At 45.9% G+C, this 14720-nt stretch overlaps 1 protein-coding gene across 2 annotated transcripts; it reads left to right on the forward strand.

Moving 5' to 3' along the window:
- Window positions 1–2580: 2580 nt before the first annotated feature.
- LOC144150166 (uncharacterized) lies at window positions 2581–8149 on the forward strand. Of its 2 annotated transcripts, none has more exons than XM_077682007.1 (4): window positions 2581–2798; window positions 3198–3313; window positions 5714–6006; window positions 7758–8149. In XM_077682007.1, exons 2-4 carry the CDS (start codon window positions 3226–3228, stop codon window positions 8013–8015), a joined length of 639 nt encoding a protein of 212 aa, XP_077538133.1. In that variant the 5' UTR covers window positions 2581–2798; window positions 3198–3225; the 3' UTR covers window positions 8016–8149. The 2 variants fall into 2 exon arrangements, with proteins under 2 accessions (XP_077538133.1, XP_077538134.1); XM_077682008.1 differs by having other exon boundaries at window positions 2673–2803.
- Window positions 8150–14720: the final 6571 nt, after the last annotated feature.

The following is a 14720-nucleotide window of genomic DNA, read 5'->3' on the forward strand; positions in this document are numbered from 1 at the left end:
TTGCTATTCAGACATGGAACCTGTATACCAGGGGACCAGCCGGTTCGTGTTTGTTTAAACTTGGTGTGTACTTGCTTTGTTGTTTCGTCAGTATACGTTTCCTTTTCTCAAGAATATATAGGGCTGTCGGAATCGGTCCCTTCTTTTAGATGCGACTGCATCTCATTCACTCGCCTTGTCCCTCCATACGGCGTTGTTGTCCATCCCCCCCCACTACACTATAAAAAAATAGCGGCGCCCGGTGTCGATCCCACGACCCTTTGGGCGGAACGCGAGGTACATGGTGCATCTACACAGGGTTCCCCTCGCGGGGAGGGGGGCGCAATTTTTTTATTGAGACGCAAATTAAACGTGTGCATTATTAAACATTTTATCGTTGCCGCGTCAGTACGTTGTATACCGACTCATATGGCTTATCTATAGAGTTTCAATCTTATTAAGTGTTACGGTTAAGGCGGCTGTTGGGGCATTTAAGCCATCCTACTCCGCTGTTGCGCTTTTCCTTTCGTCTTCTTCTGCCGGTCACTACGCCAGAGGGCACAGTCCACCTCCTATTACCAGCTGCGCTCGTCACGATGTTTTCCCGCCGAATATAAGAGCAAAACTAAAGTTGAATTGTCACCTCAGTCTTTGGCAGCTTCACGTTTGTTGGTTCAGAGAAGGAAACTCAACTCTGAATAGGGCACTGCTATAGAAAACAGATGAAGACGCAGGTTCGCTGGCAGTGTTTGCAGTGCAAAGTGTTCCATATTGAAATTTTGTTGGAAGAAATTATAAAACGGTGAAAGAAATTGCTGCATTGTGTTTGCGTTTATTTCTTTGCTTTCGTTCCTTGGTATTTTGATGGTAACTGCTCTTACAAGCCCAGTGGCGGCAATTCACCCAGCAGCTTTCCCCACCCAACACAGCTCTCCTGTACGAGCCGTCTTGTTCACTTGTATGGACTCGCTGCTCCTCCATTGACCCTCGTTCAAAAATTTGCTTATTTTTTCTTTACAGTGGAGACATATTGGCACATTCGGGCTGACGCCGACGACGACAAAGACCACAGTCGCTTCGCTAATCTGATGAGACAACTAAGTCTTTTTTCTGAAATGTATACCTGAAACCCCTTCCTACGTTCCTAATCCTGGTCGTGTGTGCGCAGTTGCGCAAAAAACAAGTGTGACGGGGCATCCACGCCTACCCCGTCAAACACCTTCCCGCGAAGCGTGTACGGCTTGTTTCATATCATACCTGGGTGGGAGAAGGAGCTGTTCAGCTCCGGTCTCGATTCCCAGCTTAGGCTGGTGGAAAGGGCCGTAGCGGCAGGGGTCTCCACTGAAGTCCTGGACTGAGGGCCCCACACCACATTACTATGCTCCCAATAAAGTTTATCCTCCTCCTTGGCATGCAGGCATCTTTTTGGACGGCTTTGAACACGCAAACTTAAAAAATCCAAGCTACTTATCTGGCTATTATGGGGAGCTGTTTCGCATTGGGTTCAATTTCTTAATAATAAGCTGGTAACATACATCCCCTCAAATGGAGAGCTTAGTTTGACATGTCGTTGCTGGAACAAAATCCTCCAAGCAGACCAATCGAGCAGTCGTCGTCGAATATACTGCCGCGATTCTTTTGGGCAAAAGCAATCATACCAAATCAACATTCTCTCAGCAAGGCAACATTCTTTTTGTTAATCATGTCTATATGCAACCATTTAGTAGGATAACATCACATTTTCTGCAGTTTCGGCAAGTTGGTGCACTTTTGGTCTACACGTTTTGTCGGTTCTTTTAGCATGTTTCTGCAGTGGGCACAAGCCTTAAGATATAAAAACCCACTAGAAAAAAAAGAATATATCCCAGCTAAATAATAAAAAATTAAATCGGCTCCACTAAACGTGAAAGCTACCAAGTAATTCTTCAAAATGACTGTGACGCTCTCTATTGACTTGTTTCAGTATCAGCCTGACGTTGATACTAAAACTGCCCAAGAGAGGGCAGCGCATCGCCTGAAAATACCAATAAGGATATAATAGGTTGAGCTTTCAATACCTTGGGTAATTAATACGTTAAATCATATTTTTTTAAAATTTACACTCTTTTCGGTTTAGAGTGTTTTTAAATTTACACATTTGCGGCCTAACAACGGGAGCCTCCATGGCAATGCCGCAGCTCAAGGATGACCCCCAGCGAAACATGACGAACAATTCATATAAAACATTTTTCTCATGAAAAGTTTGTTACACTCGTTTAAACGAAAATTATGCAGGTTCCTTTACGCGGCCTACGTATGCCTGTTGTTTTGTCGCTGCGCACTTCGAAGTATTGCTGTTCTGACGCGTGCCCTTTCGCTCCGTGCTGTTTGGCCGCTGTGCTTTCGTGTGTTTGTGCGTGTGGGACGGGGGTTGTGACGTGCTGTTATTTCCTGTTCGTTTTCTCGCCACGCCGAATGTTTATCAGCTGATACCACGCAACACCCTGTCTCGTGCCCTACACAACTTCAAAAGGCATATCTTGCCTCTCCACTCGCTCAACATAGCCCAATTATTGTTCGTGAGGCGTGCGTCAGCGGGCTTATTAGAGACCACAGGATGTTCCCACTTTACGTCGTCGGCTCACGAAGATTGTCGGCGGAGTGTTGTGCTTGCTGTGCGATACGGCAACCAAATTGGCATTATAAAAGAAGGATAGGGCTACCAGGCCTTCACTTCTTGGCAACGCACTAAGACCCTCACTTTGGTAGGCGGAGTTTCCCAGGTAACCGAATTTAGTGACGTGTGGTTACTGGCTTGACCAGCATTCACGAAAAGAACGGTAAGGTGAGAGTTTCGTCCAGTCTACAATAGCAACCGGCAGGAGGTGATAAAAATAACACGTGCAACAGGGGAAGTTTTTTGTCCTGTAAGGACAAGAACAATCTTTACTAGGAGTGCCTCTTTGGGTTGAATCCTTGAATACGTACTTGCACTGAATATTAACACTCACCATTCCCATTACCCGAAATGTGCATGTACTTGGAAACTATCTTAGGAGCTTTCCATACGGTTTTTCTGGGTTCAACTGCATGTTTCATTAGATAACCGACCCGCATTTTTCTATTGACGATTTTTGGCAATGTTTTTATATCGCGAAAGCTTTATCTTGTTTTCCAGAATGGTTAATTGAACTTTGAAACAGAAATATATTTTCCACACCTTGTTCTTACGTCTACAGGTTCAAATAAAAAATTCCACTGGCGACCATGCTAGCGCTAATCAAGCTGCTCATTGCACTCACGGCAGTGAAAATAGCCAGCGCTCGCAATGACTACTCCAACCTCACAATAGCAGGTACGTAAAGCCCTTCTTTACTTCGTGTGCTCTGGAAATGTGCAGTGACAAAACATGGGAAACATATGTCCGGGGCGCGTAAGAGCACGGGTTCCTTTTACGCACGTACAAAAAATGCTTAATGGGAAAACAAGTTGGGATCGCAACAATAGTTATGCAAGACCACGAAGGGTAGTTTGGAAGCTGTGTTGCGGCGAAGTAACTGGTGTGCGGAACGCTCGTGTTCTCACGAGATGTGCGGAATTTCGATGCAGCGTAACTTAGATGTTCTAATGGGGCAAGCAATAAAATGAGTGAAATGCTGAGAAGTGGCGGCAGGGACACCTGTCAAGGCGGCTTCAACGGAGTATGGCAAATTGCTCAAGGGCTGCTTCAATGGAGTGACCTTATAGAAAAGGTCCTGGTAACACCCAGTGCGGCCCCTAACATTTAAAACGACAATTAAGGTAATGCATGGCAGTGTTCCAAAAATTCTGCGTATAAATAAAACCACACCTATTTTAGAACTATTGAGCCCCAATGAAATTTTTACGGGATTGAATTGGACTTTTTCCTTTAGGGTGTGAAACCCATTTCTCTGAAAAGTATTTGGTGCAAAATTTCGTCGCGCGGTAATGTTCTCACTGGGGAAGCTGCAAGTGCATCGATGAGAGCGAGTACACTAGGCGGTGCTGCGCCGGGCCAGCACCTACCGAATATATTTGGGCACAGGGGTGGATCCAGGTTTTCTTCAAATGGGGTGGTCAGCTTCCATTAGTGATGATGATGATGGTGACGATGATGAGGGGAAGAGGGTAGCAACCTTTTTTTCATCAATATTTTGGAAAACCACCAATACAATAAGTAGAGAAAAAATCATCAACTAGACTTATTCACGACCTGAGCGATCATCTTCTTCGGGGTATGAACTGCAAAAATAAGGGGGAGGCGAGGTCAGGATATCAGGATCCACCCTCTGGGTCCACTAAAGTTTGGACATGAATATTGCGCACACACCGGTCTGCGTTTTTTGGCATGGCAATGGGGTTTACATCCACGGATTTTTTTCTGGCCACATTTGCGTACCTAAAAACCAGAAAATCTCAGCCAGACATCACTACAGTCACACAGAAGAACCGATACGGAGTAGTCATTTATGATACAATGCTAATAGTACATGGTCCGTCTCTCGCGGCAAGGTCCACACTGAACATTTTTGAAGCGTCTATGAGTATGAGGCCTTTCTGATGGCGTTGAAAAACCAGGTACTAATACTCTATATAATACTTTCGTATCACAGAGATATGTTATGTGTTTCCGTACAGATACTTAACGCCCGTCGCTTTAAAAGTTGCTCTGTACCATGTCAAACTGCCCAGAAAAACTCATAAACTCCATTCCTCACATACAATCATGCCCCTTATTAGAATCGAGGGAATGAAACGTTTAGTTACATGGGTTGAAGCCCAACAAACGGTGGTAATTTTGCAATACTACTCTTTTGTGGTGAACGGGCACTGTTCTCGGCTTCATAAATTCTCCGTAAATTTGTCGTTTTCTTGCGTAGGTCGGTCAAACGCACACAAACACTGACGAGGACAGGTACAGTTCCGACGAAACGTCATGTAGTTCGACGCTTGGCATAAAAATACACCACCAAGTTACCTGATACTGCTTCGAAAAAGAAAACAAAAACATTTGATGCATATTCTAAAAATGAATACGAAATTAAGCGTTAAACATAAACACATTTGTAACGTAAAAGTAGCGTAATATCTCAAGACGAAGTAGCAATGCTGATGAAAATGCGCGCTGGAACAGCGTACGAAGGAATACGTTTGCCCAAAAGACTAGAAAAAAGAGAAGATAGGACAAGACGCTCCGTTCGGCATGGACCAACTAGCCAGCAATCAAGCCCTACTAAGAAACATCGTGTTCAACGCAATACCATCGCATAGTATTTTTCGTCCTTATTTATATCTGCTCGGCGCTTTTAGCATAATTTTTTTAAAATGCATGTTTCAACGTATTATCAAAATAGAATCTTGTGTTATCATCACGTTTGCTTCGTCACTGAGTAGAGTTGAAGAATTATAACTAATGTAGTGCTCTGCGACGTAGGTGGGCAATTTCGCTAAACAATTGGGGCCATTTAATTGATCCTGCGCGTAGTATGCACCGAAGCTCACCACGGCGAGGCGCCTTTGATCAATGGTGTCGCATCATGTAACAAAAAATTGTTTCGAGAAAGATTTTCTCTCAGCCCTTCGGCGCCAACGCCAACGCAGGCATGTTAACTGTGGAACGACGTGTTTGTTGCGCAAGTCCTTGCCTTGCAGATAAACGTTTAACAGCGGAAGTATCTCTTCTGGCAACCAGATAACTCTGTTTTTTTTTATTTCCTCGTGTTAATAATTGCAGATCACTGCCCGAACGCCCCAGATGTCGACTGGACTAAAAGTGTCAACACATACCTGCGCCAAATTCCTGACACTATCCCACTACCAGTCCCCATCGGCACTTTGTTTCCTGGAATCAAGATAGGAACTTTGAAAGTGACAGGCCTTGGAGGCCTGTGGCCATACAAGCCGTACACAAGCTACTGTGTGGAGAACAAGACATACATCGAGGTTCCCGTGTTCGCCGACGAACCTCTACGTATTTCTGTCGACTGGAAGACGTGCTCCGGGCACCAGGGGGAGTTTGGCATTCGGGTATGAGGCACTTCAGTAATATCCATGGGTTTTAATTGGCCACCATTATGTTTTACACTAAGCAGTCTGACACCGTACCAGGTATGTGGGGTAGAAATTTCCATAATAATATTGGTACCATAAGAGCGCGAACCAATCGCCGTGCAAGCGTCTGCACACGGTGTCAAGCGGCGCAGGAAGCCGTAGTATCCGCGCAACGATTCCGGGAGGCTGTGTTATCGGGCGGTCGATGTCGACAATTTTGCTACAAGTTGATTGCGGGGTGGGAGAGATCACGGGAGGTATCTCATGAGTAATGTGTGAGGCTTGCTGGAGGACTGTAAAAGACCAGTTTGTAAGAGAGTCCCATGCGGCGAGTAGTGCACCCCAGCAAGACCAGGAAACCCAGTTAAGAGTGCACCGCCCCTCTTCGGTTGGCTTGCAATGGAGCGAGTTGAGAACAGGCAAGCTGCTCATGTGCTTCATCAGCCCGCATTGTGGTTTCGTGAGCGTATTCGATGAACAAGAGTGTGGCAGGAAGCATCACTGTGTCAAGCGGCATGGTTGGTTCCCGTGCGGAAGGAATATAGAAGCGTAAAAAGTGTGCTGTGCCATGACGCCATAAATTAAAGAAAAAGCGGTGAACTGCAGTGCGAAGTCTACCTCATGGTGATCATTGGACGCATACATAGCAAATATGTACGTAAGGGAAACTAAAGCGCTCTGTGAGACCCTTTGTCGGTGGGAGGTGTGCGCTGGTCAGCTTGTGGCGAAGCGAGCATGAACGAAGTACGCCAGCGAGGAGCTCAGATAAGAAATGTGAACCACGGTGTCTGGAAATGTGCGGGGAGCACCGTGGTGAAGAATTAATAAGTAGAGAAGAGAGTGGGTGACGTCAGTAGCGTCCACTATATATTGAAACCGCGGGACATTGTATGCCGGGTAGCATATTCAGTAGCGACTGCAATGTATTTGTTCTCGGATGTGCATAAATGAAACCGGCCCAAAGCCTGGGCAGTGAGAAAGGCCCAGCAGGATTATCAACTGGCTGCAAAAAGCTGTGCTACGAGAGAATATCAGTATTCGCCTAATTGAGTGCCCTTTGCTTGTGCGTCCATAGGTGAAAACTTCAAAAATTTAAACAACCCCGTGAAATGTCGAGATGCCCTATGAAATTACACGATAAGCTTCCTTTTTATATTTTACTTAAACCTCGTTAGGTTATTCGGGCAAACCCGGCATTGTAATGGTGCTTAAAATTACGCTGTATCTTCCCCGCGACATGCCCTGAAAGCGAGGGGTATACCAGAAAAATTTATTACAAAGATATCAACAAAGGGAAATGTTTCCTGGGTGTCGTAAGTTTGGCTTTGTTATAAAGGTTAGGGTTACTTGAAATGAAGCATGGCCATCTCAGCTAGCGTAAACTCGGCTTCTCGTACCTCAACCATGGATTTGATAATGAGGTTGAAGTGATGCCAACACGGGCAATACTAGTCGGATATACTTTAACACAAGTGACGTCCTCTGCTACACCCTCGACTCATGGAATGGTGCCACAACAGGCTTTTCAACAGTACTCTCTATTCTATTTTACCCTGCCCCATTGCCAATTTTAGGCTTTTGAGGACTTATAAGGGCCAGGTTTACATCAACTAAAAATGTGTTCAACAAATCCTCCCCGACATAGGTATCCTGCTTTCAAATACAAATTTTGTTTGCCATAACCGAGTTGTGTACATTTAAGTGCCCTTATCTTTTTCCATACGCAGGTTTCGAGTCAAAGCCTGCGGCTTTTTTTCTTTCCGGCGTTTGGTGAACAAAGCAACGCGGGCGTGGCGCTGTTCAACGTGCTCCCAGACAGTCTCGAGGACCCAGCGCTATTCCTCGAAGGAGGCAGCCAATGGCTTAGTAGAGCAACGTTAATAGCTAACGTGATCACTATGCCACACCTCGAGATGCTGTGGAGCAAGTTCCTTCGCGTGGATACTCCATCCTTGATCAGGGAAAACTTGAAAAACTTGAAATAAATGCAGATATCTTTCAAAGCTTCAGCTGCCTGTACTAGCGTCAGCTCTCCAAGCTGGATCCCGCTAAAGAGTTTGTAATCTAATGCTACCCAGCCGAAAATGTCAACAACGGTAATAAAATATGTTGAACAATATCGCTATACCAGTCTGAACTACCCTCTCCCCTGTTTCAGAACTACCATCTCTCCTCCAAGACAATATGTGTGGAGAAACAGTTACTTTGGGTGTAGCGGTCTGATTTCACTCGAAAGGAAAACTTACTCCCCTTTTTTTCTTTTGAATTTGGCCTCCTATATTCTCCGGCAAGAGCATCCTTTTTTTCAACAGTATATCTTCCTACTATTTATCAAATGAAAACAGAAATCTGGGTGAGTTGGTTTAAGTTTGTTTTTACAATGGCGCAAAATGACCAGAGTGAAAGGTGGACGTAGGCACCCTGTTTGTTTATACCTGATCCTTTCAGCACTGTCCTTTCGAGCCTTTAAACATCAGTTTATCCAATCTTTTTGAATATTGGGGGCCATTTAGAGCGTCAGCTTGGCGGAAGAAATAGTCACCCATAACAGGTCAACTTGACTTCGGTGCGATTTAGATGTTTCACGACCTTGAAGCACCTTTGAACAGCAGAAAGAAACTGGACGAAGCAATAGAAAACACGGAAAGACGTCTTTGTCTCTGCGCCCGTCCGTGTCTCTTCGTGGTCATTCTAAGCCCCTTGTCCAGTTTTGTCGAGTTCGTCCAATTTCTTTAAAGGCGTTTCCAATCTCAATGTTGAATGCTGATGCAACTCAATTCTTTCAAACAACGAAACTGATTCGACTTACAAGTGTCGTTACCCTGGAACATTAGAACCAGCTAGCCCCTCAAGGGAATATGTCGAACCAAGCCTATGCCTTGGGCCAACGAAGGTATGAATATGAAGCGAAGACTCTAAAATTGTCTAGTGACAAAAAAACTCACAGAGCATCACCCAAACCTGACCCATCCCACAGCGACAGCCGCTGCTTCATGCACCGCAATGCGATTACAACCATCCTTACAGCACAGATCTCGTGCGGGAAACTATGCACTTGTATATCAAAAACCAGAACAAAACGAGTGTGGGGAGGTGTTTTGTTTCCATATTCCTGTATTGGGATCGGAGAGAGTGAGTGAAATACTTTAGAAAACATCAGCACATCAAACCCTGGTTGGAAAATGGGAAGGAGATGCCAGAAATCATAGAATTGGCAATGTGTTATTCTTGGGGTCCAACAAACAAGGTGCGCATATCTTGTCAGGATCATCTAAATGCACAGTTCGCTCATTGCAGAAGTTCATAAGGCATTGTCATTCGGGGAAAATTGGTCGAACAGCTGTGTCGCTTTTTATAGATGTTTACAAGGGCATTTATGATATTCATTCTAGAAAAACAGGATCGTCATAGATGCGATTCATATATTCAGATTCAGCTGCGGGGGTGGTTCCTAGAGAGAAAACATAATGGTGGTTACGCGTGAATGCAGGACAAAGGTGAATACCGTGACACAGACTCAGTATGTTGTGACGGCCGCATTGCCGAAGGACGTGGACCAGATCCGGGCCGCGGAGGCCGGCTTTTTTAGAAAGGAGATCAACGCATGCACATGATTGCCCATTTCTGGTGTCCGCAACAAGAACCACATGCGGATAAATTTGCACCAAAAGGTTGCAGTATTGCTCGCCTTGTAACCTTACTGTACCTTTGGTGTGTAAAACCCTCGAAATAAAAAAAATTATGAGCATATGCTACTAAAGAACCGGCATTCCTTTTTTGAAAATTTCGTGTGGCATGTGTACACGGGCACGTGTAGGGGGAACCGACGTCATGTATTTTTGTCTTCCATTTCTGATTACGCTGAAAACCGTGACCAATGAAGAGTTTTACATCTGCGTAAGGCAAAAAATATGGCACAAAGAGTTCAGCGAAGCTCGCACTCACACGCAAGACTTGAGTGGCGAAGCTTTTGCAGTTGAGAATTGATGGACACTTATTTGAGTTTCAGTACCATTGTTTATTTGAAGCGTTTCAATGCTAGTAATTGTCGTCATATGCATAGACGAGGTCGTCTTCGTGGCGAGTGGGGTATTGAACGTCATCCTTAGCATTGTCGACTTCCACCAGCTCTTCGTTGTCGACTCGAGGCAGTGGTTTCGGGATGTGCGTGCCGCCTCGGCAAGGAGTGACAAACTCGTTGCCATGTCTCCAAGTATTCCTAATGGCGTCTAAAGAATGCCGATGCCACGGTGACCTGTTTTCATCTTCTCTTTTCATATTTTTAATTTTCATCTTCTGTCTTTTCATCTTTACTATCAGACCTGGAGTGTTTTAGTTTACATGCGGGGTAGCCGTTCAGGACAGCGCTGTTTTTTTGTTTTTTGCTGTAGTCACCGCGCGCCAATGATTCGAAGGTCGCCGCGAGGCAGGCTAACAAGCGCAGGGCATTTTCGCGCTCCGCAAAAGCTTTTGCCAGTTTTTTTTTTTTTTTTGGAACGAAGCTGTTAAGCAAATCGTAATTTTTGTGTACGAAGTTAAAAATACTATGAATGTGCCGAGCGGGCGCAAGTGAGCCCGGGCTTCGCGGTTATCGCCCTGCACTTAACAAAACCAAGAAAATGCCTAGCACTCGTTTGTGGGCGCCTCGCCAGAACCGCTCAGCGTCTCCTGCGAACGTTTTTCAAGCCAAGCATACCCATTCAGGCAGACTAGACAAGATTGCGGCCACCACTCTGCACTTACCCAAACCAAGAAAATGCCCAGCGCTCGTGTTTGCGTGTCTCATGACGACGGGCCAGCATCCCCTGTGCAAGTAGTGAGTCATGGCATGCATACCCACTCAGGGAGATTGGCCAAGATTGCGGTGAACAACCGGCAGTTAAAAAAACCCAAGAAAATGCACAGCGCTCGAGGTTGCGTGACTCGCGACGACCGCCCCAGGAATCTGCGAACGTTTGCCAAGCCCGGCATAGACCGCCCGGCAGTTAAAAATACAAAAAATAACATGCCGAGCGCTCCTGTGTGCGTGCCTCGCGGCTAGCGCCCAGCGCTCCCGGCGCACGTTTGTCAAGCCAAGTGTACCCACTTAAAGAGATTGGCCAAGATTGGGGGGAAAAAACTCGAGCGTTCGGCGCAACCTGGGCAACGCTTTCTAGGAACCAGAAAGACCTCAGATTCGGTGTAATCGTGGCAACACTTGCTCCGAAAGAGAAAGGGGCGTACGCCCCTCCAAGGTGATGTCAAATGATTATCACTTCCAAAAAAATGAAGGAGGCTCACACTGAGAGACAAAATGATGGAGTAAAAGTCGTTGCGGTGGCACATCGGCTGCACTCGTAGATTTAAACCGTCGTTATGGTCGCTACCTTCAAGTCTTACGTGTTAATGTGAGCTTGCTCCTTTTTTTTGCTAGAGCCACTGCGCGTGGCGGGTGCGCTCGGCGGACGCCGCGTGGCAAGTGCTCACGAGCACTTGGAATTTGGCATTCTTTCCTGCACCGGCGAACTTAAGGCTTGTACAACAGCTACGCTGTAAAAGTCCAAGCACAATCTTAAATTATACCCCTTTATCGGGGTCCACTCGATTCCCAGTGCGTCCACCCATGCAGTGTTATGTCCGATTGGTCATGGTCCACGCCCTAGAACCGGGAGGGCATTGGTTAGAGTCATTCCAATTTTTCTGCGTCCTCAATGCTGGCGTACCATATTTAGAGGCCTGTTGTATATTTTGGGCTTAGCGCAGCTCGAGCTCTGTTCTTTCATGGTTCGCTTTCATGTCACGTGTCTTCTCCAACCACATGACACGTGTTTTATTTGCTATATTAAAACGTTTGCTCACATGCATTTCAGAATTGCATAACTCGACAACTCATAATTAGGTGCTTATTTTTCCCCCAAAAATGCGTGACGTGTTTGTTCGCCCATCTACTTTGACAGGTGGGAGCCATGCAACCAGGTTTTGTAGTTTAGACAAATATTTGTTGTGTATTCTTTCTATTCAAGCATTTTTTTACATTGTGTTTTTGCCATACGGCATATGAAAAGGTGTAAGGATAGGAAGGGACCAGAAAGGAAATAAATTCGGCTTCAGTAACGAAAGCAATGTGCGTTTAAAAAAAATTTGAATCTCCCGCCCTGAGGCCGCTTCTACGAGTCTCGCGGAGAAGCATGCAGATGGCGCCACGCGGCCGCCTAGAGGCAGAAATGCTTCCAACTCGTTCGCGCCTCTCCAAAAACACAGAAACATCCCCCTCGCGAGGGGCACGATCAAATGCAGAGCATTTCCGGGGGCGCACGACGTTAAGTAGTTTGCGTTACGTTAATGTTGTTGCACTTGTGGCAACTGCTGACAAGAAAGCGCTCGTCAGCAGTAATTTGAATGAGTCAACGATATAAGGCGCGTCCGTAGCGTCGCATTCTGTGTCGGCTTTGTGGCGCAGTCGGTAGAGTACCATGTCCCTTGCGTTCCGCCAGTAGGGTCGAGGGATCGAAACCTGGCGCCGGATACTGTTTTTTTTTTTATAGTAGGGAGGGGTGCGGTGCGGACTACGGACGCCAATGCGGGTGACAGCGTGAGTTACTGAAATGCTCTGCATTTAAAAAAGCAAAAGTCAGAAAAGGTAAAAAAATCACGGGTAGCCAGGAAATCGGTAACACTGGTCAAGTCTACAGGTAGGCATGTACTCAGGGTTGGTGGAGAAAGTTTATAAGCGATTTGTAGTAGCGGTTTTCTTGCTCCCCGCGGTCGAAGTCGCCCGCGTTATCCCACCCAGGCCAACTGTGACCGCATTGTCCCGAGCTGTCGTTGTTCCTGTGTACCTCCACAAACAAATCTTGACATCGGCTTCAGACGCCGCAGCCGGACATTCGGGACAACTTCCTGGGTCTGGTGAGGGTCCCAAAGGCCTGGTGATGAAGGTGTGAGAGCCACCTGAGTTCAAAGCTTCCTTAAACTTCCTCCACCCGGGAAAGATTAGTGAGGAGGGAGTAGGCATACGGGGGAAATATGGCACGTGTGTCGCTTTTAAAAATAGATTTCTCGAACTGTTTTTCGCAGGGCGGTAGAATTGTGTCATGGGGTCAGACAGAAAGCAAGACAGATGGACATGCGAGCGTATAAACCAACAAAATCTGCGGATTTGGTAGTCCAGGATAACCTAATTCAGCAGTCGCTCCGAAAACCATTGTAGCCCATTTTCCACTTACAAAGTGGGTATGAAATTGCCGGGCGGAAGCAGCTCCATGTGGCGTCACTGCAAATTTGTTTGGTTACGGTGGAAGAGGTATCACTCACATCGACAGAACTTGAAATGCCTACAACAATCAGGAAATTTTGTAATAACTGATGAAAAGCTGTAGCCCTTAAAAGCAACAGGGTAGTGACTTTGGCTGGCCTGCCTGCAAGAGAGCTGTGAAATGTTGTAGACCTGCCCTGTAGAATACCTGCTTTGTACCTGCCCAGCTCTTAGAAATGCATGCAACACATCTGAAGACGACCGCTCCATCCCGGGAAACCCCCCGACGGTAAGCGTTGTATATTTGGGCCGCAGCCCGTGCCTCTTCTTGCAGTTCTGGGCGAAGCGGGTGCCATGATGTACCTCTGAGGGCTGTCTCGTATGATGTAGTAGGGCAATCTCTGGCAAAACTTGACACGCACACAAGCTGAAATGTTTTTTTTTATCCATTTTCTCTCTCCCTTCTCGCAGAGACAGCAAGTTTGGTACCATTCGTATTGATCGACGATGACGATGGTCACTTTTCGCGATTGTTGACGGTTAGCCTTTCGCCCTAACAAAATTATAGTAGGACGGGAGTACCAGTAGTGCTTTTATGTTTTCGAGGCCAAACAAAAAGTTTTCGCGACGATCTCTTTTTGTGGTGTGTTACAGACGGTCAGTATCACTCCTGACTTAGCGGTACGTCTCAGGGGGAAAACATGGCAAAAAAAAGTCAAAATCAGAGAACAGTTGAGGCGATATGACAAAATAAGGACTGTGATAGAGGGATAAAAACAACACTATTTACCCTTCTTTGCCGCCAAGGATAATATTTCTGAGTTTAAAGTTTATTGATGGGTGAATACCAGTAGACAGTCGGATCGAGAGCTTATGATGACAGCACCTTAGATTGTTCAAATAGGTTTTTTGTGATAATGTGATAAAAGAGGCGTTTCGAAATCCTTTTTACATGTCGAACATTGACATTTGTGTCTCCGTGTTTTGTCTTTCTGCATTAAACATAGCAGCAATTAAAGCTTAGCTGCTGTACCCCTGAATTTAGTTATGTACCGTGGGCTAATATAGCCAATCTAGGTAGTTGTGAGTTTCTAATACGATTTTGCAGAGTGTGTTTTCAAGCCGACTGCACAAAAAGTCTAGAGATTTGTCCGGTTCTCCTAATCGTAATATGTTACCCCGAACGGCTGTGAAGAAACCGTCGCTCGCACGCCAGTTGCTTCTGGGATAAAGTAGGTCTCGAATGTCTGACAGGCTATGTTGCTTGCAACGTATCGGATGCTGTAAAAATTTAAACATCCCTCTACAGAGATTGCAAATATCGAAGGCACAGGAAACGTTCCACAAGGCTCCTTACTCCACCCAGCCTTCGCGTTGCTGAGATCGGGGCTAATGAGCTTCCGCGTCAATGATAGCACCGCATACAGCTTGCGATAGAACACTTCAGTACATTTCT

The sequence above is a fragment of the Haemaphysalis longicornis genome, unplaced genomic scaffold (genome assembly GCF_048455015.1).
Source record: "Haemaphysalis longicornis isolate Haplotype H1 unplaced genomic scaffold, Haemaphysalis longicornis Haplotype H1 scaffold_8, whole genome shotgun sequence".
NCBI lineage: Eukaryota > Metazoa > Arthropoda > Arachnida > Ixodida > Ixodidae > Haemaphysalis > Haemaphysalis longicornis.